Source organism: Cynocephalus volans, chromosome 4, assembly GCF_027409185.1.
Source record: "Cynocephalus volans isolate mCynVol1 chromosome 4, mCynVol1.pri, whole genome shotgun sequence".
NCBI lineage: Eukaryota > Metazoa > Chordata > Mammalia > Dermoptera > Cynocephalidae > Cynocephalus > Cynocephalus volans.
The window spans coordinates 168,477,066-168,503,541 of NC_084463.1; the positions used below are offsets into that span (position 1 = coordinate 168,477,066).

At 61.3% G+C, this 26,476-nt stretch overlaps 3 protein-coding genes across 10 annotated transcripts; 2 read left to right on the forward strand and 1 right to left on the reverse strand.

The window, feature by feature from the left end:
- Positions 1–321: 321 nt before the first annotated feature.
- On the forward strand, positions 322–4,074 carry LMNTD2 (lamin tail domain containing 2; the record flags this gene model as incomplete). The annotated part of the gene is made up of 11 exons (XM_063095208.1): positions 322–467; positions 831–918; positions 1,001–1,156; positions 1,475–1,546; positions 1,630–1,718; positions 1,969–2,254; positions 2,510–2,872; positions 2,953–3,024; positions 3,107–3,303; positions 3,531–3,723; positions 3,894–4,074. Coding segments are annotated over 11 exons (1,794 nt in total), but the record flags the coding sequence as incomplete, so codon positions are not given.
- On the reverse strand, positions 4,027–22,451 carry LRRC56 (leucine rich repeat containing 56). 6 transcript variants are annotated; one of them, XM_063095921.1, is made up of 14 exons: positions 22,138–22,451; positions 18,766–18,839; positions 18,466–18,604; positions 18,081–18,263; positions 16,721–16,808; positions 14,841–14,901; positions 8,647–8,743; positions 8,374–8,574; positions 7,404–7,587; positions 6,844–7,020; positions 6,699–6,763; positions 6,311–6,453; positions 6,022–6,140; positions 4,027–4,934 (listed from the first exon to the last, which is right to left on the reverse strand). In XM_063095921.1, the coding sequence occupies exons 4-14, from the start codon at positions 18,255–18,257 to the stop codon at positions 4,606–4,608; spliced, it is 1,641 nt and encodes a 546-aa protein (XP_062951991.1). In that variant the 5' UTR covers positions 18,258–18,263; positions 18,466–18,604; positions 18,766–18,839; positions 22,138–22,451; the 3' UTR covers positions 4,027–4,605. The 6 variants fall into 6 exon arrangements, with proteins under 6 accessions (XP_062951991.1, XP_062951989.1, XP_062951990.1 ...); XM_063095919.1 differs by lacking the exon at positions 22,138–22,451 and adding an exon at positions 20,195–21,370; XM_063095920.1 differs by lacking the exon at positions 18,466–18,604.
- Positions 21,685–24,965, forward strand: HRAS (HRas proto-oncogene, GTPase). Of its 3 annotated transcripts, none has more exons than XM_063095924.1 (6): positions 21,685–21,768; positions 22,841–22,977; positions 23,222–23,400; positions 23,534–23,693; positions 24,429–24,554; positions 24,702–24,965. In XM_063095924.1, exons 2-5 carry the CDS (start codon positions 22,867–22,869, stop codon positions 24,546–24,548), a joined length of 570 nt encoding a protein of 189 aa, XP_062951994.1. In that variant the 5' UTR covers positions 21,685–21,768; positions 22,841–22,866; the 3' UTR covers positions 24,549–24,554; positions 24,702–24,965. The 3 variants fall into 3 exon arrangements, with proteins under 3 accessions (XP_062951994.1, XP_062951997.1, XP_062951995.1); XM_063095927.1 differs by lacking the exon at positions 24,702–24,965 and adding an exon at positions 23,785–23,866 and having other exon boundaries at positions 24,429–24,518; XM_063095925.1 differs by lacking the exon at positions 21,685–21,768 and adding an exon at positions 22,618–22,700.
- Positions 24,966–26,476: the final 1,511 nt, after the last annotated feature.

Sequence of the window (26,476 nt, forward strand, 5' to 3'; positions counted from 1 at the left end):
CCCCACCCGCCTCCCAGCTCCCCAAGAACATCGAGAATGGCCCCTGAATCTTCCCAGGAGGCTGAAGAGGCAGAGGAGGAGTCTGTCCCATCTCTGGCAGATCAAGAGCCAGTCAGGGGTGACCTGGGTCCTCCAGCTGGCATACCTGCAGACCCTGTGGCCCCCACACGTCCGCAGGACACCAAGCCCCACTCCACAGGGGTGGTCTTCTCTGTCAACCTGCAGTAAGGAGGGGAGGGAAGGGTGGTCAGCCTCCTTGGCTGGACCAGCTGGAGGGACGGGCCTGATCAGCAGCAGGGGTGCTGACATTGTAGGTTGGCCCCTGAGTCCCTGGACCCCCGCACTCTTCGGCTGCTGTGGGGGCAGCGAGAACTGGAGATCCAGGCCCTGCGATGGGCCATCCAGAATGGCCAAGATGCTCGGCACTGTCACATCCTGCAGGAGGTGGCAGGGTGTCTACCTGAGAGGTCAGCAGCAAAGCCCTCAGCCCAACTCAGCCCCATCCTGGCTTCTGTCTGACCCCAGCCTCAAATACTGAATCTGACCCTTACCATGACCTTTGCCTCTAACTCTAGTCCTTTCCTGACCCTGACCCTCTATCCTAACCCTGAGTAAATTAAGGTGCCACAAACCTAACCCTGACCCTGAGCATGTCGATAGGCACTGAACCCAACCTATATCCATGCCCAGACCTGTCAGAGCCTGAGCTGTCTGGGTCCAGGTACACTGTGTGCCCTGGTGATGGCAGTGGAGACCCTCTTCCTCCCCTCCTGGGCTGCTGACCTTCCTGACCCAGAGGTGAGGCCTGCTGAGATTGCCCCTCCTTCCAGGAGCCCCCGCAGTCAGGAAAAGCTCCTGCAGAAACAAGTCCAGAAGCTGACCCAGGAGCTGCAGGAACAGAAGGAAAAAGCCCAGCTGGTGAGGTGGGTGGGGTCAGGGAGCTGGGCAGGGCCCGGGGGGTCTGCAGGAGGACCCCCAACCATGGGCCCTCCTGGAGCAGGAAAAGGAGTGTTTGGAGGAGCGGCTGCTGCAGACCATCCACGTGCTGCAGCAGCTGGAAACGGAGCTGCAGGCCTTCCAGAAATCTTGCCTTCTGCAGCTGGCCCGCTCCTCGTGGGTGGGCCGCATACTCCGATCCCAGACCGGCAGTGTGGAGGTGAGCTCCACCTGCCTGTCCCGAGCCTGCCCACCCACCCTCCTTCCTACCTCCCAGCCCTCCTCCCCAGCCCATCCTTGGACTTCCCCTGTCAGTCAGTGTGCCCCCTCCAGCTGGGGCCTCTGCTGGGGTGCCCTGGCTTGCCCCACTCAGGCTGCCTCTGGGACCTTGGCCTCCGGAAGGAGGAATCATCTGACACAAAGTGCTGGTGAGGTCTAAGGGGAGGGGTGCTGTGGGGGTGGGAGGGGTGTTGTTGGGGAGGGAAGGATTCCCTTCCCTCCCAGCCCCTGCCCGCTAGCCTCTGGTCTTCTTTTGCAGGTGGTGACGGCTGAGACTCTGATGGACCCCAGCGACTCCTCTGAGAATGATCAGGCCCCTGCTGCCAAGGAGGTGAGTGTAGCCTCCCATACCGTGATCAGGGCTCTGGAGCCCTGTAGGAGGGGAGGGCCACTTGCCTGTTGCTTCCTGGCCAGGGTTTCCGGCTGGAGGACGTGGACTGGAACAGCATCGCCCACCGGTACCCCAACCTCTTCACCAACTTAGAGTCCAACTCAGAACAAAAGTAAGTGCACTGGGCAGGGAGTCCCGAGGGGCCAGGCAAAGGGAGGGCTGGCCTTGGCAGAGGTGGATCAGGGACACTTTAGTGTCCCTGGACAAGTCACCAAAACCCTCCAAGCCTCAGTTCTTTGACCTGTAGAATGTGTTGTACTGGGAGCACAATGTGGGGTGGCCTGCTACCTTGGGGAACCCGGATCAGGGCAGGACTGGGGTCTGAGAACTGGAGCCCTGAGCAAGAAGAGAGTGTCCTTCAGGCAGCCCTGGCCCACAACGCTGGACATGCCAAGCTGGGAGTCACACCGCCAGCGTGTGGAGGGGTCTCACAAGAGCGTTGAGTGGAGCTCCCTGCCCTGTGTGGGTACCAGCAGTTCGGGGGGCGTCGACTCCAAGTCCGACTCCAGCGGCCACCATCTGGCCGTGCATTCTCAAGTTCAGAAGGTGACAGGGCACCCACCCCGGGAGAGGCACTGTGCTTCTGAGCAGATGGAGGCCCAGGCGAGGAGCTTCAGTGGAGACTGGTCCTCGGGGACAGAAGGTGGAGTGGGGCGGGTCTCCCCTGGTTACCCTTCGCTCACCCTCCCACCCTGGCAGGGCTGTGATCTCCCGCCAGAGCCTTAAGGGGTGTTTGTCAGTCCCCAGGGTCCAGCCATCCCTCCCGCCCCAACTGCCCCTAGCGCTGCTTCCCACCCACGCCGACCCTCAGGCCGCTGCAGGCCCGGTGTGGCCTCGCAGGGGACATCCCCACTGGACACTCCATACAGGGATCCTCCTCCCCGAAAGGGCTCTTCTCTCTAGATCTTGGAAAACTCCGCTCAGACCGGACGGGCAAGACCCACCTGGCGCCTGAGCCCCGCGCAGACCCTGAGCACTGGTGTTCCCCGCACGGGCAGCGGTGAGGGCACGGGCGGGAGCGGGACCCCTGGCCGCGCGCGGGAGGGCGGCCGTCGGGCGCATCTCCGCACAGCGGCCCCGCCCCGCCCCAGCCTGCAGATCGTGGCCGTGAGCCGCCGCGACAAGTTCGTCCGCGTCGCCAACCGGTCGCGGGAGCAGACGGCCGACCTGAGCGGCTTCGTGCTGCAGCAGCGCGTGCGCGGCTTCCCGGTGTGCGCGTTCCGCTTCCCGCCCGGCTCGCTGCTGGCGCCACGGCACCACGTCACGGTGCGCCCCGCTGTCCGCGAGTCCGCGCGCCCCCGGCCCGGCCCGCACGCCGCTCACCCGCCGCCCCGCGCCCTTCCTAGGTTTGGGGCGAGGGGCCCAGCGGCGCCGAGCAGCGGCCGCGCGTGACCCTGCTCCTGAGCCCCCAGGGCGAGGTCAGTGCGCGCCCCAGCCGGGGAGGGCTGGGCCGGGCCCCGCGGGCGGGCGGTGACCGACGCGCCCCCGCTGGCGCTGCAGGTCCTCAGCGAGCACCGGCCCCCACACCGCGTGACCCCGGTCTCGAGCGTCTTCGCCGACCTCACCGACGTGTCCATCGACCGCTTCCCGCTCTCTGAAGCCGGGCGGGACGCGGACGCCGCCGAGCAGCCGCGCCGGCCTCGACCCCCGCGCAAGGGCCGGGTGCGGGAGGCCCGGGCTGGGCGCCGGAGGCCGCGGTGGGTACTGCGCGCCCCTCGGTCCCTGCCTCGTCTCCAGGCCTCGCCCCTGCGAACGCCGTCCCCGGGATCCCCTCGCTAGGAGCGCCCCACCTTCCCGGGCCCGGCCTCCTGCAGGGCCACTCGGCGGGACCGGCCCCCTCCGGGACCACCGCCTGCCTCCCCGGGTCCCGCCACGCCTGCCTTTCCGCGGGCGGGCTGCGGCCCTCAACCCCCCGGCCCTCCAGGACGCGCAGCATCCTGCCGCCGCTGAGCTCCGGGAAGCGCCCCCAGCCGCGGGAGGCGTCTGCGCCGCCCGAGGGCACCGAGACCCAGACGCCGGCGCCGCTGCCCGCCCTCCCGGGTGAGCGGGGCCGCACTGCCGGCCTGAGCCCCTCGTCATTGTCCTGCGCAGCGGCCGGGAAGGAGCGCAGGGTCCGGGTGAGTGCGCGCCGGCGGCCTGCGCGGGGTACCCGGGCCCCCCGGCCGTCCCCCGGCCCCGATCCCCCGGCCCCCCGGCCCCAATCCCCGGCCCCCTGACCCCGATCCTCCGGCCCCCGCCACCGACCGGCCCCCTCCCCGCGCGCCTCTCAGGCCCCCGCGCTCCCCAGGTGTGCCGGAGGAGCGTGGACCGCAGCTGCCCGATGGTGGCGCTGTCGGTGCAGAGCGCGGCCGAGAGCAGGTTCGGCTTCCGCTTCTTCAGCTGCCCGCCGCGCACCACGGACGCGCGCCGGACGACCTAGGAAGCAGCCGCTGCCCTGCACCATTTATTGAACCAACGTTGCCTGCAAAGTAAACCGCTTATCTGTACACCCGAGAGTCAAAAGTGATTCGCTTGGTTTCTGGAGCATCCTGCCCCAAGAGGACCAACTGGCAGCCCCATCCCCGTGCAGAGAAACTCACAAATCCACCAGGGATGGGAGGCCAGGCTGTGCCCTGGGCGATCTAGCGCCAGCCCCTTGACCCTTGGCCACTGCAGCCGAGGGGGTGGCTCAGAGCCCAGGGGCAACTGGAGGGATCACAAAGGGTGGATGGATTCCAGCCCCAGAGCCAGCCACCTCTGCCCAGCCAGGGAGGTCTCCTGGCTAGGTCTACCCTAGCCAGGGAGGTCTCCTCCAGGCCTGCCCCTCTGACAGGTCCTCCTGGGAAAGCAAGGCCCCATGGAAGGGGTAGGCAGCTGAGGCCTCCCAGGAGAGGCCTCTCCCGGGCCAGGCCCACTTCCCACACCCCCACCCAGATGCCCTGGGGTTTGTGAGGCTGGCGTCCACATCGGGCTCCCCTCGGCCCCCAGGCAGGCTAGCTCCACAGTGGCAGAGGGCTACACTAAGGGTGGGAATGGGCTGGGGTGATAGGGTTCAGGTGGTGCAGACACTGCAGGCCTGGGGGTCTAGCTGCTGGATCCAGAGCAGGCAGTGGGCCTGGACATCCCTGGGCTCCAGGACTTGAGCCTGAGGCTGCCTCCAGGCCTCTCAGGGCAGTCACTGCAGCCAACCCCTCACCCAGGCCAGGCCCCAGGCTGCCCAAGGCTCTGAGCCGGCGGCCCCTGGACTGCAGGTTGGCAGACCTCCAGGGGGAGCTGGTGCCCAAATTGGGTGGCATTGGGTGCTTGGGGGGAGAAGGGATCAGGTGACAGCCCAAGGTCCTGGAAGGCTCTAGAAAACAAGGAAAGAGAGAGTGTGTCAGAAAGGCCTGTCAGACAAGAGAATCATGCAGGTGTGGTCACAGGCCACCCACCTATGGCCCTGCAGCACCCATGGCCTGTCACCTCCAGGCTGCACCCCTCTGCCCCACTTCCTGTGCTCCTCAGGGAGCTGTGGCCCCAGCCATGTGACCTCTGACTGTTGCTTGGGCCGACCCACCTCTGGGACTGGCAAAGAGGACGTGAGGCGGGGGCTCTGGCTTGGGGTGATCTGGGTCCCATCCTTGGGGGTTAGTTCCTAAGCCTCCACTGTAGAGTGAGTCTCCACTGCCCACGGGGTGGGTGGCCGCAGTCACCCAGCGCCCACCTGGACCTGGCGTCCTTTGTTCCTGAGGCCCCTGCAACCCTTGTTCACTGTCGGCAGCCGCTGGCCCTCTTGACTGTCCTAGGCCCTCCCACTTGGCCTGCCCTGCTCCCCTTGACACCAGCCACCCCCAAAGAGGAGGATCACTCTCCAACCCTGGAGCCCACGCTCCTGTTGCCTCCTGCTTGCAGTGCCCCTTCTCCGGACTTGGCCACCCTGCTAGGTGAGGGTCCCCTCTGCCTCGCAGCTTGCGGTCACTCTGAAGCCAGTGTCCCTTGGAGAGGACCCTGCCTGACTCAATTCTGCATCCCCAAGCCCACGTGTTTCTGTCTGGGGGGTAAAGTGGAGGCGTTCCTCCCTGCCTTGGCCTCCTGCCTGCCCTGTCCCAGAAGGGCCAAGTGAGCACATCCTGCTTGTGGCATCCCTGTCCCCACCCCTGGGTGGCCCAGACCTGTCTGGATTCTGCTCACACCACCCATTCGTGGGACACCTTCTCTCTCTTGCATCCAGCCCAGGTGGCCTCAAGATCCCATGGCTCTGGAAAGGGGGGACTTGGGGTTGGCCCCCTAGTTTGTGAGTCCCTCAGCCCCAGAAGACCTGCCTGTCACAGGCCCTCTCAGAGCCCAGCTGAGAAGGGAGGGCTGAGCTATACAGGCTGGTCTGAAGGGAGGGTCCCCATCCCGAGGCGGGGTGTCCAATCACTCTCAGGCATGGGGGACAGGGGCAGGCTCAGTACCTGAGGCCAAGCTTGGGGGGCTGGGGGAAGTCTTGGGCCCAGCTTGGTCCTCTTGCTCTTCAGGGGCTCTCCGTGGGGCCCAGGGGGCTGCAGCCCTTTCCTGCTGGGACTCCAGGTGGCTATGGGGGAGGGGACTGAGGTCAGGGAGAAGGAGAAGCTGCAGCCCTGCTCCCCTTGACCCCATCCCAAGTGAGTGCAGAACTCTGGGACAGTCCCCTAGCCCCCAGCCATGATCCCCCACACCACAGGACATGCACAAGTAGGGCTTGGCCGGGGGAGAGGCACCCACCGCAGGCCCAGCTCCCTCCAGGCCTGAAGCCTGGCCAAGGCCAGGAAGTCACATATGTCTGCAGGGTTGGGCCCTGGGGTAGAGGTGCTGGTGACCGGGTCTTCTGGCCTGTGTGGAGACAGCTGCTCTGGGGGCACCCAGGCCTAGGGAGGAAAATAGCTGTTTTGGGGACCCCGGCCCTGGAATGGCTGTAGGGCAGGGCACTGTCAGGGTGTGAGTCCCGGATGCTGGCCCACTGTGGGGTGGGGGCTGGAGTCCTGGATGCTGGTCTACTTTGGGGGAGGGCTGGAGCTCTGGATGCTGGTCCACTGTCGGGGGGCTGGAGCTTTGGACACAGGCTGACTGTGGCTGGAGTCCTTGCCCACTTTGGGAGGAAGGGAGGGCATACCTGGCACTGGTGCCTATGCTCCCGAAGGCCTTTGGTGGGGTTCCCGCAGAGGACTTGGCCTGCACCTGAAGAAGAGGACTTGGCTGGGCCTGGTTTGGGGCCAAGGGGCTGCGGGGTTGGCTTCAGGCCTGGGCGGGTCAGTTACCATGGGTGAGGTTGCTGCTGTGGTCTTCTGGGGCCATGTCCTCAGGAAGCAGGCCTTCAGGCAGCGGGCCCCCAGGGACCAGAAGGGAAAGGGGCCAGGGTCTGAGAAGCCGGGGCAGGGTCTCAGACAGGGACAACTCAGGGTCCAAACTCCACATGGGGGCTCCAAGGGGACGATCTGCCCAAGGATCAGAATCAGAGGTCACAGAGGCCCATGCCAGCCGGCCAGCCCAAGAGCCCACCCCAGACTCTGTCCACAGACCAGGGACTTGACACCCAGGAAGCCTCGTGCCCCGAGGCCAGCCTCTGAAGTTCGTTTCCTTCCAGAGAGGCCCTCAGCCTCAGACCCTCCTCTCCCTCTGCACACGTGCTGCTCACAGAGATGGCGTCCCGGCCTGCAGGAGGACGTGCGCCGCGATGGGGACCGGGGCTCAGGGCTGGGGAAGGGTATGAGATATGGCCTTCCACCTCTGACAGGTCTGAGGAGGGCAGGGGTGGAGGCCTCCTTTGGGGTGGGGGCCCAGGCTGGTGGCAAGGTCTCCAGGTGGGTGGCTGCCGTACCCAGCGTGGGGAGGACACCATCCAGGATGCTGCCCTTCTTGATGGCCTCCTTCACCATGAGCCAGTCCTGGTCCAGCTTCTGGGGGGCGGGCAGGTCTGTGTGCGTGGCTGGCACCTCATCCAGGACCTGCAGCTGCGGGATGAGCTTCCTCACCTCCGCCCTGTAGTTGTAGCCCTGGAGCACCTGCATGGCGGAGGGCAAAGGCTGGCAGGCCTGGGTCCAGCGGGCCCTTTAGGCCAGCTTTATCCTGAGGCTCCCTCCCTCAGACCCACTGTGGGACAGGGCCAGGGAGCTAGGGGTCAGTGATGCTGGCCCACCCTGCTGGGGCTGGCTTGGTTCACTCTTGGATTCCATGGACTGCACGGACTGGACTCATCCCTCATTCTCCAGGCCAGTGGCCAGGGTCCAGTGATGCCTTCTGGCCTGTGGAGCTGCCCTGAGCTCAGGGCTGTGGCCCACTCAAGCAGCCACTGTGCACTGGGTGGATGCAGACCCCAACACGTGCACCACCAAGCCGCAGCTAGTGGGGTGGGCAGTATATGCTCTGGGCATGCACGGCCCGTGCGGGGGGAAAGTGGGCCTTTGTGCTGCACAGAGGCCTGCAGTGTTGTGTGTGTGGCACTTCCAAGCAGGGCATGCACAGGCCCGTGACACTGTACGGGAGTGCATTCCTACACAGGGTGTGCACAGGCTTGCAGGGGGTGGAGGTGGCTCTGGACGGGTGTGTGTGGGCGTGCGCATACGTGTTTGTGCATGTGTTGTGTACATGACCCTGCATGGAGACTATACCAAGCAGGTGTGGTTCCATGTGGCGTGTGTGTGGACTCTCGGGGTACATGCATGGGCTGAGGGGCATGGCATGTGTGCAGGTGGGTGCAGAGGTCTCAGCCCTCGGGAGGGCCCAGAGGTCAGAGCCATAGCGGGTCTCCCTTGCCCTGCACATGCTGACTAGGTGCCCAGCACACACACCTTGTTGGAGGGGCCAGGGGCAGGCCGCAGGCACACCAGGTTGCCCTCCAGGGTGAGCGTGTTTAGCCGCGGGCACAGCTGCAGGTAGCGCACCTGCCCCAGGTCCTCCAAGCTGTTGCCCTCCAGGTCCAGCACCTCCAGCTGCTCGAGCAGGCACAGCGGGCTCAGGTCCGAGATGTTGTTATAGGAGACGTAGAGTTCCTAGACAGCAGGGGGACCTCAGCCAGGACCTGCCTGGTGTCCCGTCCCCAGCCCAGGGTGCCACAGACCCACCTTCAGCTTTGGGAAGGAGGCGATGCCATCCAGGTCAGTCAGACCACAGCGAGCCAGCCACAGAACCTGTAGGCGGCCCAAAGAGGTGCCCAGGTCTCTGCAGAAGGCAGGGTTGGGTGGTCAGTGCCATCCTGCAGTGGAGGGCCATATCTCTGGCCTCCCTTGTGCCCAGCCACCACCCATACCTGGCTGCCTGCGGGTGCAGGGGCAGTTGTGACTGGCAGTTGTGGGTGGTCTCCCAGATGAGGCAGGGGCTCCAGAACCCCCTGGCTCCCAGCCTTTCCCTCCTTGCTGCAGCCTCCTGGTCTTGGGCATGGGTAGAGTGTCCCCTACCTTCTCCAACCCCTGGGGGGTCTGGCCTGGCCGTGGGAAGCTGCACTGCTGCTGGATGGCTTGGCTCCAGCCCTACCTGATACCCACTGCAGCAGGGCGGGCCAGTAGAAATTTATGATACATTTCATGCTGCAGGTATCATAATATTTCTAATTATACTATTAATAGCTTCGTGGCATTCACTCCGGGAGTTAGGGTCTGAAATGCTACCTGGAAGCCCCGAGCTGCTGGACACACTGGAGGGGAGGGGCTTTCCTGGAAGGTGGTCAGGTTCTGAGCTGGCTGGTTTGGGGGGACCCAGCAGCTTGATGTTGCTGTGTATGGGGACAGTTGTTTTGCACTGGTCCGCCACGTCTCTCCCGCCATCACTGGCCTCACACCTGGGGACTCTGCACCTGCTGCTCTTCCAGGTGCTGCAGCGCTTCCTCTACACCTCCCCCTCGTGAAGATGCTGCCTGAGCTTTCAGGTTTTCCGTGAACAACCGCTGATTTCTCCACGGCCAGATGATTTCTTCAGATCTGTCTCCAGCTCACTAACTACCCTTGGCTAATGTCTCATCCACCGTGTAGTCTGTCCACTGAGCTTTTAAGTTTCATTCTGTCGCCCTCATCATATTTGCTTTAGTCTTTGTCCTTTAGTTACATGGATTCATTGTTTATCCCCAGTCTACTGCCCTAAATGGTTTTTCCAATCATCTCTTAATTGGCTGGAAGTTCTGTCTAGTGATTTCCTCAAGGAGCCTGGTGGAAACGCGTGGTCTCAGACTCACTCTGCGACTCACTTGCACAGCCACCCCTGGCCACGCACAGGCACTGTTCCCCTGCCTCCTCGGTTCCAGTGTTTCTGTAGAGAAGTCTGAGGAAAACTTCACTCTTTTTGACCTTAAAAGACAAATTGATCTCTTTTCTTGGCTGCCCCAAATTTTTACCTTTATCTGGAAGTCCGGTAACTTTGTTAGGATGAGTTTCAGTGCCAGCAATTCAGTTTCAGTTTTTCCTTTCCATCTGTAGATGAAGCTCTTCTCTTACTTCTGACAAGTTTCCTTTAATCTTACATATTTTTTCCTGTTCCATTGTTCCAGTTACTTCTGCAGAGATTCCAATTGTGCATGTTAGGCCTCCTCTGTCTGCCTCCCTCTCTGTGGTTCTTTTAAACTCCGTTCATGGACAATAAATTTTGCTTATTGTTATCCTTCCTGTCGTGTTGGGTTTCCTGCAGCGTTGCTTTCAGTTTTTTCTTCATTTCTGTAATGGCATTATTGTTTGAGTCCAATTTTTTTTTTCAGAGCTTGCACACGCCTTCCCACTTGCAACCTGTGGCTCAGAACTGATCACATGGCCACAAGCCCAGCTGAAAATAGGAAACCCTTTTGTTATAGAGAAATACATATTAGGAAATAACTGGTAGATTTTGCCACACCTCATGTGAAATAGGAAATTAACAGGAAAATTACAAAATTCTCAAACTAATAACAAAAAGCAAAGTGTACGAGATTTGAGGAATCTTGCCTAAAGCTGTACATAAAGAGAAATTTAGGTCTTTACATATATTGAAAAACTAGAAGGATTAGAACAATTGAGCTAAGCATTCAGGTCAAGGAACTAGGAAAAGAAAAATGGCAGAGAGCAATATCGAAAGACAAGAAGGGCGGACACAGAAAGGAAAGTGACGCAACAACCAGGAAAGTCACAGCCAGTGTTAACGAGCCCACAACTGACTCCCTCAAAAGCTTAATGGACAATCCTCCGGCAAGAAGATCAGGGATGAAAAGAGAGACCGTGCAAATAAGTGTGTAGAATTTAAAAAGAGGAATCTTGATAGCCACGGCAGCAGTCTGAGATAACACAAGGCCTTTATAAACAAAGTGCGCGCCAAACGTTTTGAAAACCTAGACAAAGCTTGCACTGAAAGAAATAGAAAACTTGATAGACCAATACCCATTAATGAACCTCCAGATCTGGACCCGTTTTAACAGTAAGTTCTTTTTTTCTTTAGATGACCAGTGAGGGGATCTTAACCCTTGACTTGGTGGTGTCAGCACCACGCTCTCCCAAGTGAGCCACGGGCCGGCCCTTGATTTTTAAAATTTATTCTAAATCAGTGTAGTGTTTCTCTACATTTGTAACAATCAACCAAGAAATACAAGAGAAACAAGAAATATAACCTTATTCATGATCACAAAAGTACTATACAATAGGTGGGAAGTAATTTAGTTTGGTTTCAGGGAGCCATGTGATTCGAGGAGGCTGGTGTCCTAACTTGTCCCAAGTGGCAGCGGGGTGGGTGGGGGGATCCTGGTTAGTCCGAGTCCATCAAACTCCCACCCCCTTGCTGGTGGTTGGTGTGGGACAGCGTAGGCATGACGCAGTTCTAGCCAAAGCAGCTCAAGGGAGAATGCGGGGGAATGTGTCCCTTGTTCTCACTAATGCACACAAGGAGGGCATTCCTGTTATGGGTTGGACTGTGTCCCCCCAAAGTCCTATGTTGAAGTCCTAACCCCCAGTACCTCAGAATGTGACCTATATTTAGAAATAGGGCTACTGCAGATGAATTAGTTAGGATGAGGTCAAACTGGAGTAGGGTGGACCCCTATCCGATATGACTGGTGACCTTATAAAAAGGGAAAGTTTGGCCGTGGAGACACACAGGCAGGGAGAACACCATGTGAATACAAAGACAGAGATCTGGGTGATGCTTCTACAAGCCAAGGACCTCCAAAGATTGCCAACAACCACCAGAAGCTAGAGAGAGGCCCAGAACAGATCCTCCCTCCCAGCCTCAGAGGGAACCAGCCCTTCGGACACCTGCACCGTGGACTTCCCACCTCCAGAGCCGTGAGAAGACACGTCTCTGCTGTTGACGCTGCCCCATCTGCGGTACTGTGCGACAGCAGCCCCGGGAAACAAATGTACTGTCCTAGTCCACAAGTGTCGAGGACGCCTGGGGCTGCAGAAGCCACCCTGCACCGTGAGGGGACCAGCACAGGCACAGAGGATCACACGTCACACTCAGTGAACCCATCCTGCAAGTCTGACTCTGGGCTTCAGTCCCACGGGAGACAGGAGTTTGTGCGTCCTGTCCACTCACGCGTCCTCAGGTCTTGGCCTGAAGGAGTAAATAATTTCTTATGGATTAGTCTAGTTTGATACGAGTTTTTGTAACTTGCAGCTGGAAGCATTCTAACTTTACAGAGGAACAAACTTTACAACAAACTTTACAGAAGAAACTTTAAATTTCTATTAAAATATTTTTTTAAATACTTATGAATAGAGATATGCCATATTTGTGGATGTATAACCTAATAAGTAAATCCAAATCAGCACGTACATCTTTTTTAATTCTAATAAAAATTCCAGAAAGATCAGTGTGTATGTGTGTGCGGAACCCAACAAACTGAAATTCAAATGCAAGAGTAAGTGTCCAGGAGCAGCTGGGTAAGCTTGTAAAAGAGACAGCAGAGACAAGCACATCAGTGCTAGGCTTTGTCACAATGCCACACGGACACGGCAGCGTGCTGTGCGCAGGAATAGACCAACAGATGCCAGAGGGCTCGTGGAGACGCTCACACACACAGGGAGCTGCCCGGTGACAGAGACCACGCTACAGTGCATGGGAAAATGGTGTATTGCTTGGCAGGTGACGCTGGGAAAATCGACTCGTCATATATGGCAGAAAAGAAAGCCGGGTCCAACTTTGTGCTGCCTCAAAGGTGACTTTGCAGATAAGTTGGAAAGTGAGACCAGAAAGCGAATAGATGAAACAGTGGAGTATCCGTGGCCTTGCGGGCGTGGACGACTTCCTGAATAGCACCCGCGCACCAGCCAGAAGTGATGGGCCGGATCGCGAGGAAATAAACAAGGGGTTTCTGCTGAAGCCCTTCACCACGAGGTTGGCAGGAGGACACAGGGTGAAGAGTCCTGCAGCGTCCAACGTGCACCCAGAATATACCAAGAACTCCCAGAAATCAGCAAGAAAAGGACAGAGTCCACCCACAAAATCAGCACGGGCTTTATGAAGTGAGGCGCGACATCTCCAGTAGCGAGAAAAACGCATACGATTAAGTTGTACGAAACTTGTCCACCCAATTATTTTAATAGTTTCCAAATTACTTGCTGAGCTGCACAGAGTGTCAGTGTGGCTTTTTCACACAGCTGGCACTAAGCCAAGGGCGCCGAGCCCGGGCTGGCCTGCAAGTGCTGTTCCCTGTGAGCCTGGGGCTGATAGTCACTCCAGCCCGTGTGTCTTCACGCCGGTGACATTTTGAGGTGCTGAATTCTCTCTCAATTTCTGATACACTCACAGCCTCTATGCTGAAATTATTTCCTAACCCTTATAATGCTGCCCAAGATTTTAATATAGTTAATATTTCTGTGATCATCTAGGTCACAACAGTGGTGCATTGGATCGTCCTACGTAATTAGTTTCCTTTTACAAGTTTTTGTTCATTTTCATCCCATGAAGGTTTATAAACATCATTTGGCCAAGTTTCGGGATTCAATAACAGAAATAATTTAGGGGTTCACTACATACATTTTTTACTGCTGTTATCAAACAACTGAATACGATTTCATGAAATTTGTGATTTAATTATTTTCCCTCATACTTATTTTGTTTCGTTACAAATAGTTATTTATTTATTTTGGCATCCAGCCAGCACAGAGATTGAACCCTGGGCCCAGCTCTAACCTACTGAGCTGACGGGTCGGCCCATACTTTATTTCTCAATTTTATAACACCTTCTACTTCTCTTTCATAGTTAATTCTTTATTTAATTTTACGTGCTTTTTATACACTTTTATTGTTCTTTGAGCTAATCCGTCAGCCTTAACTACAGGGACTGCTGAGTTAACGCGTGTGCGCTGGGTTGGGGACGCCCCCACACCCTCCTTCTAGTTCCGCTGTTATCCGGGTGCCAACCAAGGCCCCTGTCACCTCCACCCTTGCGCTCTGGTCCAGCTCCTCAGGCTGCCCACTGAGGGCCAGTTCGTCTTCCAACTTCCTTTACTTCCATTTCCAGATCTTCACATATTTTGATAAATTTATTTTGATGTTTATTTGAGAAATAGAAGCATAAACAAGGAAAATCAAGAAAACCTTCAAAGTGAGATTGCTCAATAAACATCTTTATCACTTCATCTGGAAATAACTGGACACAGCACTTAGAGCCTGGTTCAAACAGCTGGAGGATTTTCCAGAATTTTGAGTGGAATTCCTGTGCCATGTACCGCCAGGCCCAGGCTGCAGAAAACCAGCAGTTTTTATGAAATCCACTTTGCTCAAAGCCCCCAAATAAAGTCTGATATCCCTTCAACTTTGTTGTTCCCAGTCCAATGAGATACACAAAAACCTCTGAGCTGTCTTCAGTTGTCAAGGTTGTCTTTTAAGTTAATTATTAAGACGCTTTGGTGTGAGAGCCCCAAGCTTTCTCCGCAGTTAAGGTGCATGTCCTGTGTGGGGAGGCTCAGGCTGGAGGTCCTGCTCACCGCTTTTCTCTGCATGACATCCGGGCTCTGTCACACCCTGCACGACCTGGTTTGAACCCTGGGAGCCAGGCTGACCCATGGCGTGGCCTTGTCCTCTCAATGGGGGCCCACCCAGGAGACTTCCTGCCCGCAAGAGACACCCCCCATCTGGGAGAGAACGCACACCCCCATGAATGTCCCAGACACCCCACCATGTGCCCACCGCCCTCCACAGGGTCACACAGGGCAGGCAGGGGCAGTTGCTGAGCTCTCTAGACCCTGGGGAAATTCACCCCAGCCTAACCCCTGCCCCCCCACAGCACTCCCCTCAGCCCCTGCTCAGGGACCCACCCCTGGGCCCCCTCCCAGTGCCCGCCCATGCCCCAGCGAGCACCCACCTGAGGGAACCCAGGCGGCTGCCGTTCAACCTCAGCTGGCTCAGGTTGGGCAGGTGTACCCCTGTGGGGCCACAGGAAGGAGGTTGGCCTGGCCCCTCGCCCCGCCCACCTCTCTGCACCCACCCCAGGCAGCAGCGCCCCTCAGCCCCTGTGGCCAGCCTCTAGGCAGAAGCTGGTGCTTCAATGGCTGGAGGGACAGGGTTGTACAAGGAGCTTTCTCAGGGCCCTGGCCTCCTCTGGCTGCCAGTGGGTCCTATTCTGTGGGGCCTGCTAGCAGGGTTCGGCCCAGCTGCCCTGAGCCGTAGGCAACCTCATGGCCACATGCCCCACATTTGCAGCCTGGGCCGAATGAGGAAGGTGCAGCAGGTGCACCCAAGCAGATGGGGCGGCACAGGCTGTCCCTGGGAGGGCCCGAGGCCATGAGATTCCAGGAGTTGGCCTGGAGAATGGGAGCCAGGCTGGCGTGGGTGGGACCGGTGCCCCCTGAGCCCTCAGCCTGTACCCTGCCCCTGAACTACTGCTCCACAGCCCACCCACAGGTACCCCAAGCACTCCAGACCATGGTCTATGCAACAGCATGCAGCACCTGGTGCCGAATCATAGGCACTCCCCAGCCTGTGTCCCTGCACTGCCCAAAGCTCCAGAGAAAGGCTCTGAGTTCTCAGCCCTTCAAAGGATGGGGCACCAACTGTGAGGCAGAGTTCCTGACCCGTGGAAAGAAGGGGCGCAGGGCAGGCTGGTGGGGTACAACGGCCCGAAGACCACACCTGGCGGGAAGGGCCTGAGTGAGCGCGCGTGGCTCCAGGACCTCACAGGTGCACAGAGTGGCCAAATTTTGTGGTCAAGAACTTAGCAGGCCATTGCAAAACAGAAAACAAAATCATCCAGGATGGGCCTGTTTAATATCACTCACAATGACCTGGACGGGAAGAGTCTTTCCTGCCCTAAGGAATGCTGCTGGGACAGCTGGGGAGATCTGAGTAACACCTTTGGTGGAGGACAGTGGACGGCAGGCCAGTGCAGTTTCCTGACTCTGACCCTTGCACTGTGAGTACTTAAGAGAATGTCCTCCCTCTCAGGAGACGCACGCGGAAGCGTCAGCACAGACAGGGCGTGGTCTCACCAGTCACGCACAGCCCTGGAAAAATAACAACTGCCCGATTGTGCGAGCGTGTGCGTGTGTGTGCAAGTGTGTGCTTGTGTGTGCATGCGCTCTGTGTGCATGCGTGTGTGCTGTGTGTGTGCACGTGTGTGCGTGCTGTGTGTGCGTGTGTGCATGCGCTGTGTGCACGCGCTGTGCGTGTGCACGTGTGCGTGAGCTGTGTGTGTGCACATGTGTGTGTGCGCTGTGTGCACGTGTGTGTGTGCTGTGTGTGCACGTGTGTGTGTGTGCTGTGTGTGCACGTGTGCGTGTGCTGTGTGTGTGCATGTGTGGGCACGTGTGTGTACATACATGAAGGCAGAGAATAATGTAGCAAACATGGCAGTTGTGAAGGACGCACGCAGAGTCTGGCAGTCTCTGTGCTCCTCCTGCAATGTTTCTGTAAGTTCATAATCATTTCAAAATAAGTTTTGGGAGCACCTAACACTAAGCATCAGGTTTCACTTGGCATCGTTTTAACCTTTGCTACTTTGCGGTGCTGGTGGGGGGCTGAAGGTGGGCGCTCCACCTGTGGGGGTACTGAGCGAACTGTCCTGCTGGAGGGCTAGAACCTCTGCCTGTGCCTGACGCAGATCTTGATTCTAGGTGTCAATCCTAAGGCAACAGACATACTGTCCACGATGTATGGGCAGCGCTGTTTCATAACCAGAAAAACATGGGTGTTTCAAAGAGAGGCCTGGCTGTGACCACAGCGGGGGGGGGGGGGGGGGGGGCTCACCGAAGTTCCCCAGGCTGTTCTCATGGGTATCGACGCACATCTCCAACACCTTCACCAATCGAAGGTCGTCCACCTGGGCCAGGGCCTGCTGCAGAAACAGCGGGGGAGTCAGCCCCGGGGGACTGGACGGTGGTCCTGGTCACCATTCCCTCCAGCTACGCCCATTCTTTTGTCCACGGAACTCTGCAGGGCCCCCACTGGGGCAGGAATATGTTCCTGCCTCAACCCTGTTGACCTTGGCCATGGACAGCTTACCTGGTGGAATGTGACTGTTGCTGGGGCCACTAACAGAGAAGGGCCTGCCCTGGGGGTGCTGGTCTCCAAAAGAGACCTACGGAATAGACTGAGCACAGCCTGGAGCCCAGAGCCCAGCCCCGCTGAGCAGTGCAGAGCCACAGCCGGCCTTAGCCCTGTGGCGACACATGTGCTCACACCAGGAACCACTGTGTGGGGCCCTACTGTTCTGTTTGCTTTCCTGGGTCTTCAGGACCAGTCCTTCTTAGAATGTGTGAAATACGAACATTTCCTCCCGGGATCCTGGTCCCCACCTGGTGTGGTATTAGTGGGAACCTCATGGGGGAGTGTGAAGGTTTGAATGTGGCCGGTCACTCTGAGGAGGTCTAGGCAGTGTGTGTACCTGGCGGGGTCCTCTCCCCCAGGGTGGCCAATGGTGGGCAGGTGACCCCGCACTTGGGGAGGTGCAGGGATGTCCAGGGTGAGAACCTGCAGTCAAGAGGGCTCTGTAGAACCTTCTGGGACTCAGGTGGAGGTGGTGGGGTGACAGTGAGCTCCCACCCCAGGTCTGGGAGAAAGCCTTTGCCTTCTGCTCCAGATAGTCACTGCACACTGTGTGACCCCACCTCAGCCTAAGGGCCCGGTGGGTTTGGGAGGGGGTGCAGGAGTTCAGGACAGGGCTGGCTCTCCCCTAAGGGGCGGTGTGGGCTCCTCGAGCCCCCAACTGGTACCTGGGCTCCTTCCCTCTGCTCTAGGTTTCCTTTTTTCCCTGGAACTTTGCACTTCCGAGTGCCATGAGCTTTGATGGCTTGCCACCCTGTCCCCCCACCGAATGCCAGCTGCTTGAGTGAGGGGCCAGCCCTCTGGCTTGAGGATGGCAAAGTGCTCGGCAAACCCTTATGCAGTCCTGGCCTGGCTCAGTGCTGTCACTGAGCACCTCGGGTTGTTGGTGCTTTGGGGCCTGGCAGGGGCCCCAAGGGCAAAGTGGGTGGAGAGGACCCAGCTACGAGGGCTGGGCTGAGGGCAGCCATTAGCCAGGCAAGGCCAGAAGGGGTAGGGGCAGAGGGCAGGATGGACATCAGCAGAAAGGAGGCCCCGAGACATCACCCTGGCCCCCAGCACTTACCAGTCGGGCAGGGGACATGTACTCCTCCACCAATTGCTCTCCACAGCTGCCTGCATGGCTGCCTAGACCCTTGCTCTGGGGGCAGGGGTTGTGCAGGCCCTGCCAGCTCAGCTCCCGTACCTGGATGCTGGCCGTGCTTGGCCGAGGACCATGGGATCCATCCGAGGCTGGGTCCATTCACACCTGCCATGAGAGGCAGAGGGCATAGCCTCTAAGCTTCTGCTCCTCCAGCCCTGGCACAACCCTCGACACGTTCTTGCATACAGCAAGTCCCTGACACCCACCCCCTGAGCCCAGGGAAGGCTCTGGGCCTGGCCTAGCCTGATGGTGCCCCATTCATTTGGTCTCAGCCGGCCCAGAGGTACTTGCAGTCTCCTTCTACAACCTTGGTTCTAAACCCCTGCCCGCTGGAACATCCTCCGTGTTTCTGCCCATCCGTCAGGGTCCATGCAAGGAGTGCTGGCTCCAGGCCTTCCCATCTGAGGCCCCACAGGGCTGTGAGCTGGAGGGTCTGGGCTGGCCACCTGCAGTGACCAGCAGCAAGCTGCTGCTGACAGGTTCCCTGGGCTGCCTTAGGCCCTGGCTTGTGGGCCCTTCTCCACCTGGTGGTCTCTGAGCCCAAGGCCTAGGACCAAGGTCTCAGGCGTTCTCCCCACCTACCCCTGCACTGGCTGAGCCCTCTCACCTGCAGGCAGCTGCCTTCTCCTGCTGTGGGTTAAGCATCCGGGCAAGGAAGTTGCATGTGTCCCCAGGCAGCACCTGAAAGAAAGGGTCGGGTTGGCCTTGTGGTCAGGTCACAGCCCCCAGGGCGAGTAGGTGCAGAGTTCGGGGGGGAGCTGTCAGCCCAGGGACTGGCCCTGATCTTCCTGTGACCATCTTGACAAGGCACCCAGCCCAGCTGACAGAAGGAAGACAGAGTCAGTTGGGCGACCAACACTGGGGTCCCTCTGGGTCCCCCACAATGCAAGTGCCTGGTGCTCATCCAAATCCCACTTTCCTCCATCCATGGCTTGATCCTCTCCCCGAAAGGGGTCTCAGGTCTGCCACTCTGTGCCATCACAAGATCCTCCCCACCATGTCTGTAGAGTTGCCCCCAGGAACAGGGGAGTGGTCAGCTGGGCTTTGCCAGAGGCGGTGGGAGGGAGTGTTGGACAAGCTGCCCAGGCTCCATGTGCCTCAGTGGCTTGGTCTGGAAAGTGACCCATACACTGAGAATCAAAGGAAATTCAGGCCCAGTGGAATTTCCAGCCAGAATTTTCCCTGCTGCCTGCCTTTCCCCAGTAGGTGCAAGGTACCAAGCCTCGCAGGAGGACCCCACCACTGTGCCCCTGGGAGGACACTGCCACCTCCACCCCAGGCCTGCCAGCCGTAGGCCTTGGGGAAGATATGAGCTGGCCAGGGTGATGGCTGTCCACGGATGGCATGGGCGCTATTGAGGGCTGAGCCCACCACCCTTGTCTCCTCTGTGCCTGAGAGCAGCTGTCCCAAAGTCCTGCCCCTGGCTGGGCCTCCAGTATCAGTCTGGTCTGAGGCCAAAGGCCTTGGGATCAAGGGCCAGGGGTTGGAGGCTGTGGGCTCCAAACCCAATCCAGACACTGCCCCCTTGTACTAACGCACTGGCCTGGACCTGTCCCTGCTCTTCAGGGTCCTGCTCCCACCCTGCCCTGCTACTCTGCGAGCCCCCAAGTCCCCAAGTTGGAAACATGGGGGCCTCTCTGTCTCCACACCCCAGGCGATTGCCACCCCCTGGCAGCTTGGCTCATCAGCTCTCTGGGTCCCCTCCATCCCTCCATCCCTTCACCATGGGGGCTCTGAGGGCAGAGACTGCTCTGCTCCTGTGTCCCCATCCCGGAAGCCCCCAGAGCAGAGTCTCGGTCCCTGCCGCTGACTCTCCCCCCAGGTCCTGACCCCATGACTGGGAGCCGCCGCAGAGCGGGGCCAGGGGGTTTTGGGAAGGGTCTCCAGGGGACCAGACTTGACATCTGGGGCCAGCACTGGGTCCCCCACTGGCTTCACTGCTTCACCCTCGCGCCCGCCCCTCGGCCCAGGCTCCTCCTGAGACGGGGGAGATGGCGAGGCCTGCGACCCCGACCCAAGGTGCGCTGGGCTCTCACCTGAGGGGTCGGCCCGGCTGGCCCGGGCCTGGGGGCTCGGCCCTGGGCGCTCTCCGCCGCCGGGCTGCTATTCCCGCCGCGGGGTTGTGGCGCGGACGCCGTGGCAACGGGGGCGGGGCTGACTCGGACACGCCCCTATGTGAGCGGCGGGGCCGGCGCCCACCGCGCGGGCCGCGCCCCTTAGCAACGGTTGCTAGGGCAGGCCGGGGGCGGGGGCCTCGGGCGGGAGGGGGTCCGGCGGAGGCGGGCTGCTGCCAGGCTTGGGGTGGCCAAAGCTGGCGACTCCGCGCCTGGGGTCGTGATGCACGTGCCGCGTCCCCGCCATCCAAGGGGCCGCCCCGGAGGCCGGTGCTGTTCGACCTCCGTCTGGAACCGAGGCCGGCGCCGGGTCAGACGGAGGCCAGCGGGAGGCGCCCCCGAGCACGAGGGACACGCAGACGACACCTGCGGCGGATCCGAGCGCCGCCCGCGAGGGACGCCACGGCCGCTCTCGGTTACGCGGCTCCTGCCCGTGCGCGCCGCGGGCTCTGATCCGGGCACGGCGAACGCGACAGGCGACAGCACGGGGGGCGGGGACGCCCCGCGGCCCGCAGGAGCAAGGCCTGGAGCGGCGGCCGAGCCTCGCGGTGACGCTCTCGTGTGTAATCGGGAGCACGTGTCTGTGCGTCACTTCGAAATCTTAAACAAATGCTAAGAACGTGTCGTTTTCAGTCTCGGAGCCGGGTGCGCGCCTGTGCCCGGGCGGGGAGGCCGCTCCTCCCCGCGGCAACTTCGCTTGGGCAGCCGAGAACCGCTCGCTGATGGCCCCGCGAGCGCCCGAGGGCTGGACGCGCGGCCCGGGAGCCGGTGCGCCGGGTGGTCTGCGGGGCCGCCGGAGTCGGGGGCGAGGACCCTCCTCAGGGCCCGGGCGGGGCTGCGCGGCCTCCCCGAGCCAGGCCGCTCCGCCGCGCTCCCCTGCGCGAAGGGCAGGAGGCCAGCGGTATCCGCGCCCACCGGGGGGTCCCCGGCCTGGGGCGCCCGACCCTCGACTGACCCTCCGCCTCTCCCCGGCCCCACGCCCGGTGCGGTCCGCGGCGCTGACCCCGCAGGCCCCGGCTCCCCACAGAGACTCTTCCGCGACCCGGGCCCCGCGGCTCCCGAGCGTCCGCGACTATGCCCGGGAAGCCCCGCTCCGCCCCGCCCCCGGGCTCCATCCCCAGGACGCGGCCGCCCGCCCCGGCCCCGCCCAGGCCCCCGAGGCCGCGGCCCTTCCGGCACCGCCCTCGGCGCCGCTCCCGGAAGCCCCGCCCGGCCGCGGCTCCCGACGGACGGGCCGCTCAGCCAACTGGGACGAGGCGGGCCGGGGCGGGGCCGGGGCGGGGCCCTGCCGAGCGCGTCCAATGGCAGGCCGCGCCGGGCTGACGGACGGGCGCGGGGCGGGGCAGGGGCGGGGCGTGCGCGGGCCCGGTCGAGTGTCCGCCGCCCGCGCCCCGCGCCCGCAGCCGAGCCGCGCCCGCCGCGGACGGAGCCCATGCGCGGGCCGAGCCGCGCGCCCCCCCGCCCCGCCAGGCCCGGGGCAGTCGCGCCCGCGAGCGGTGAGTGCGGCGCGGGCCGGGCGCGCGGCTGAGTGGGGGCGGCGGGGCTGGGGGCGCAGGTGAGCCGGGCGGGCGGGGGCGCCGGGGCGGTGGGGGGGTCCCCTGCCTCCCCGACCGGCGCCTGCGGGCGTCTGGGCCCGGCCTCTGCTCGCCGGGGTCCCCGCGGTGCCCCAGGCCCCGCCTCCGGCCATGGCGCTGGGCAAGGTCTGCCTCCCGCGAGCCCAAGGACCCCCGGGCGGGCGCGGGCGCCGGCGGCCGTCGCACCCCGGTGGCCTGGGGCGAAGGAGGTCTCTGCCCACCGTCCCCGCATGGGCGCCCCTCGTCCAGCAGCGCGAATCGGGGACGCCCCAGCCGGGGCCTCGGTCTTACTCAGCTGTCCCTCTGTCCTGTGGGCTTTTCCTGTCGTCAGCGTCTGCCTCCCCGGACCCCTGCCGGCTTGTTTTCTCCGGATTTCTTAGGGCCGAAGGATGGCCTGGTTCCTCTGTGGTGGGAACTGCGGGTCTTCCCTTCGGAGCGTGGCCTGAGCCTGCGCGGGCAGGGGTCCTGTCTCTATCTGCCCCCAGCCCCTCCGCCGAGCAGCGCCTGGCATGCAGTAGGCGCTCAGTAAATACTTGTTGGAGGCACCAGCATGCCCGGCAGGGTCCGGAGCCAGTTGTCTGCTGGCTCTGGCCTGCCTGGGCACGCTGTGGTGCGCTCAGCCGTGGCAAGACCTGTTTTTGGCAGGGGGGGACCGGTAACCCCAGCCCTCAGGCGCCTCCAGTTTAGGTTTTTTGCTTACCCAGCAACTTCTAATTTGGGTGCGTGGTTGGGAGAAGCTCTCAGTTGTCAGCCCTGCCTTTGGGGGCTGGCTCCCTGCTGCTTTCACACGGTCATTGAGTGCAGTCGGGGTGAGATGAGACCTCCGCCCACTCCCTGGATTGGGGGTGCCGCAGGTGAGTGGCTAGGCCACCATCCTGGCTGCCACCCTGCTACCTGGATGTTGGCTACCACTTGATGGGTCTGCCCTCCATACGGATCCACCAGCAGCTTCCCTGGGGCCCTGGTCCTGGCTGAATGTGGCCCTCCTTGACAGGTGGGGCAGGAGACCCTTGAGGAGCGATGACAGAATATAAGCTTGTGGTGGTGGGCGCTGGAGGCGTGGGGAAGAGCGCCCTGACCATCCAGCTGATCCAGAACCACTTTGTGGACGAGTACGACCCCACCATAGAGGTGAGCCCAGGTGACTTCTCCCAGGCCCCAGGCAGCCAGGCGTCCACCCAGCCGGGACTGGGCCGGCTCCAGTCCCTCACCCTGCGTGGTCGAGATGGGCCTGTCTGCTGCTTGCTCCAGACGCGGGAGCTGCTTCTCTCAGGACCCCGGGAGTGGGAGCATGAGAGGTGCAGGGGAGGGGCTGGCGGTTGCAAGCTCTTCATCGGAAGAGGGGCGGGGGTCCCTGAGCTGTGTCCTCGCGCAGGACTCGTACCGGAAGCAGGTGGTCATCGATGGGGAGACCTGCCTGCTGGATATACTGGACACGGCAGGTCAGGAAGAGTACAGTGCCATGCGGGACCAGTACATGCGCACCGGGGAAGGCTTCCTCTGTGTGTTCGCCATCAACAACACCAAGTCCTTTGAGGACATCCATCAGTACAGGTGAGCCACCTGTGTGGCTAGACCAGGAGCCCAGGGTACAGGCTGGGCCCGGACGGGGGCCTCCTGTCCTCTGTGCATGTCCGGGATGCAGCTGTGCCTACAGCCTGCCAACTGGCTCCCACCTTCTCCTCAGGGAGCAGATCAAGCGGGTGAAGGACTCGGACGACGTGCCCATGGTGCTGGTGGGGAACAAATGTGACCTGGCCGCGCGCACCGTGGAGTCTCGGCAGGCTCAGGACCTGTCCCGCAGCTACGGCATCCCCTACATCGAGACGTCTGCCAAGACCCGGCAGGTGAGCCTGCTCCCCGCCCCGCAGCAGGCAGGGACCCGCCCCGCCCCGCCCCGCCAGGGGGCAGTGCTCATCGCCCTCTCCCTCGACACAGGGCAGCCGCTCTGGCTCTGGCTCCAGCTCCGGGACCCTCTGGGACCCCCTGGGACCCATGTGACCCAGCGGCCCCTCGTGCTGTAAGTCTCCCCGGACGGCAGGGCAGTGAGGGAGGCGAGGGCCGGGGTGTGGGCTCATGCCCTGCAGTCCTGGGCTGACACAGCTCCAGGGGAGGTGGAGGTCCCTGGAGAGAGCTGCCTGAGCCAGGCCGGAGCGGTGACCCTCGGGCCCGGCCCCTGTTATCCCCAGAGTGTCCTGTGGTCATGGGTCAGGCCTGAGTCCTTAGTGGGGCTGCTGGCGACACCGGTTGTAGCTCAGACAAGAGCTGGGTGCAGAGTGGTCAAGCTTGAGCCAGACCTGGGGTCCAGGAGGTTCCTGGCCACTCTGACCCTTGGGGGGCTGATGAGGAGCTAGCTTACCTAGCAGGGGTGGCCCAGGGGGCTTGGAGATGAGCAGGGCTGGGCTTCCTGTTTGGGTGGACGTGGGGATATTGGGCAAAGGGCTGGTGGAGTCTGGGAGCCTTAGGCCAGGACCTGCTTGAGCCTCCAGCATGGAGCTCCTCACCGAGGCAGGGACCCCAGGTCTCCTTCCCTGCCAGGTCCCTAGGCCGGGTCCCGCCTGACCCAGTTCCTCCTTCCCCAGGGTGTGGAGGATGCCTTCTACACGCTGGTGCGTGAGATACGGCAGCATAAGCTGCGGAAGCTGAACCCGCCTGATGAGAGTGGCCCGGGCTGCCTGAGCTGCAAGTGTGTGCTCTCCTGACGGCAGGTGAGGCATGGGCGGGCGGGCTCTCGAGGCAGCAGCCCCCAGCGGGCCACGTTAGCCCCCATGTCCCTCTGACATCCCCGGGCTCTCCTGATCCTGCTGGACCCGGCCTGCGGTCAGCGGCGTTCTTTGTGCCCTGCCCTGGCACAGGCTCTGGACGTGGAGATGCCGGATGCCAGGAGCAGGCGCAGACGGAAGGAAGGAGGGAAGGAAGGAAGGAAACGTCGCTGGAGCCCAGCCAGCCCAGGGACAGTGGACAGAGGTGACTGCAGACCCTCCCACGGACGCTTTGCACAGACTGTCATGAACTGTCCCAAATGCCATCGGCACCCTGGCCTTTTACGCCCCTCCCAGCCCTCTTCAGGCCCCTGCTGGGCGCAGGTTGAATCACAGTAAATTATTTGATGGTCTCGACCCTGGGGTCTGGCTGAGGATGGGAGCTGCAGTGCCTGTGGCCTCGCAGGAGGTGCACGGGAACCTTGGCTCTGTCTTGTCTTCAGCCCTGCTGCGGCCTGTGCGTGGGGTGGTGGTGCTGGGAGAGGCCGGTTGGGCAACCTGGGCTCCACCACCCTCATCCCGCGTGTCCCAGAGCGTCAGGTGCTTCCTGCAGAGAGCTCTGGCGCCGTGAGAACAGGCAGGCTGCGGTGACAGTTTATTACTGTTCAGCCAACAAGGAAGGGGCTGGAGGTCAAGGGGGTTCCCTTGTCCCGGGAGGGAGACCTTCTCAGGCAATGCTCACATCAGACTGGGGACTCTGGTCACCACCTTGGAGCCTGCTTGCTCTGAGTGGGGTAGATGGGCTGAGTTGTTGGGACCTTGTGAAGCAGCTGCCTGTGCCAGCCCAGCTTCCTGCATCTCTAGCACCTGAAGCGGCAGGTCTGGGATTGTGCAAGTCTGGCCTTGGCACTGTTGGCCTGGCCTCAGCCTCTGCCACATCAGTGCCCATGTGGCCACTCAGGGCCCTGGAGCCTGGCCATCCTGGCCTTCTCATGTGGTGGCGACTGGTGGCCAGAATGCCTCCTCCTGTTACCCCCTCACTGAGGTTGCTCTTAGAGCCACCTGTGATCATGTACTTGGCCTTGAGGGGCATGTGCAGGCCCCAGGTAGGAACACACTGTACCAGGAAGGTTTGCCCTGCCTTGGCCAGATTCCACAACTGGCCATAGCCACAGATGTCCTTGGTCCCTGTCCTGGCTAATGGGGGCCCACAGCGCTCCTGGTTCTGCTCCCTTCCAAGAACTTGGGTCGAGTCCTCACCAGACCCTTCTGGATTTGGGCCTTGTGCCCTGTAAGGGGGCTCTGTCCCACAGGTAAACAGCCAGCATGAGGAGCAGTTTCCCATAGGCATTGATTTTAGATTGCTGAGGAGCCTCTGGGGCTGCAGGGCAGCATCTGTCACTGCCCCCTGAGGGGGGCCAGATGCAGGGACCACCGATCATAGGGTTCCTTTGGCCTTGACTCTGGGTCCCCTGTGGGCTGGGCAGGGCCTGATGATGGGGCCATAGTGGGGTTGCAAGGCTGGGTCCATCCCATGGTCCTGGGGGAACCCAGGGCAGATGTTGAAGGGACAGGGACCCTGCATTCCTGCTCAGAGCAGTAGTGTGGGACCACAGACCCTGACATCTAGGTCTGTGAAAAGGTTTGGCAGCGAAGTCTACTGTCCACTGAAGGAGCCATCACACGACCCATGGCCTGTCCCAGGCTGGGGACAGGCAGGCCAGTCCCTGCCCCCAGACCTCCCAGAGAGAGGCCTGAAGCCCCGGGCTTTGCACAGACCCCTTCACGCCTGGGCCTGGGGCTGTCCAAGACCTCTTCTGCTTTTAGAGGGCCAACCCATTGTCTTTGGGGAGGGGCTCCATGCTGAGGGAGGCCAGCAGAGGCCTGGGTGCCAGGACCCTCCCTCCAGGCCCAGGGCCTTCCTGGGT

What these genes read in the sequence shown, in the direction of transcription:
- HRAS (XM_063095924.1), top strand. Translation starts at nt 22,867, where the DNA reads ATGACAGAATATAAGCTTGTGGTGGTGGGCGCTGGAGGCGTGGGGAAG. An exon ending in GAGGACATCCATCAGTACAG is followed by an intron (nt 23,401 to 23,533) that starts GTGAGCCACCTG and finishes CCTTCTCCTCAG; the next exon opens with GGAGCAGATCAAGCGGGTGA. An exon ending in CGTCTGCCAAGACCCGGCAG is followed by an intron (nt 23,694 to 24,428) that starts GTGAGCCTGCTC and finishes CTCCTTCCCCAG; the next exon opens with GGTGTGGAGGATGCCTTCTA.
- LRRC56 (XM_063095920.1), bottom strand. Translation starts at nt 18,257, where the DNA reads ATGGACCCAGCCTCGGATGGATCCCATGGTCCTCGGCCAAGCACGGCC. An exon ending in TGGAGGGAGCTGGGCCTGCG is followed by an intron (nt 6,141 to 6,310) that starts GTGGGTGCCTCT and finishes CCTCCCCCATAG; the next exon opens with CCACCTGGAGTCCCAGCAGG. An exon ending in CCCCCCAAGCTTGGCCTCAG is followed by an intron (nt 4,935 to 6,021) that starts GTACTGAGCCTG and finishes CTTGTTTTCTAG; the next exon opens with AGCCTTCCAGGACCTTGGGC.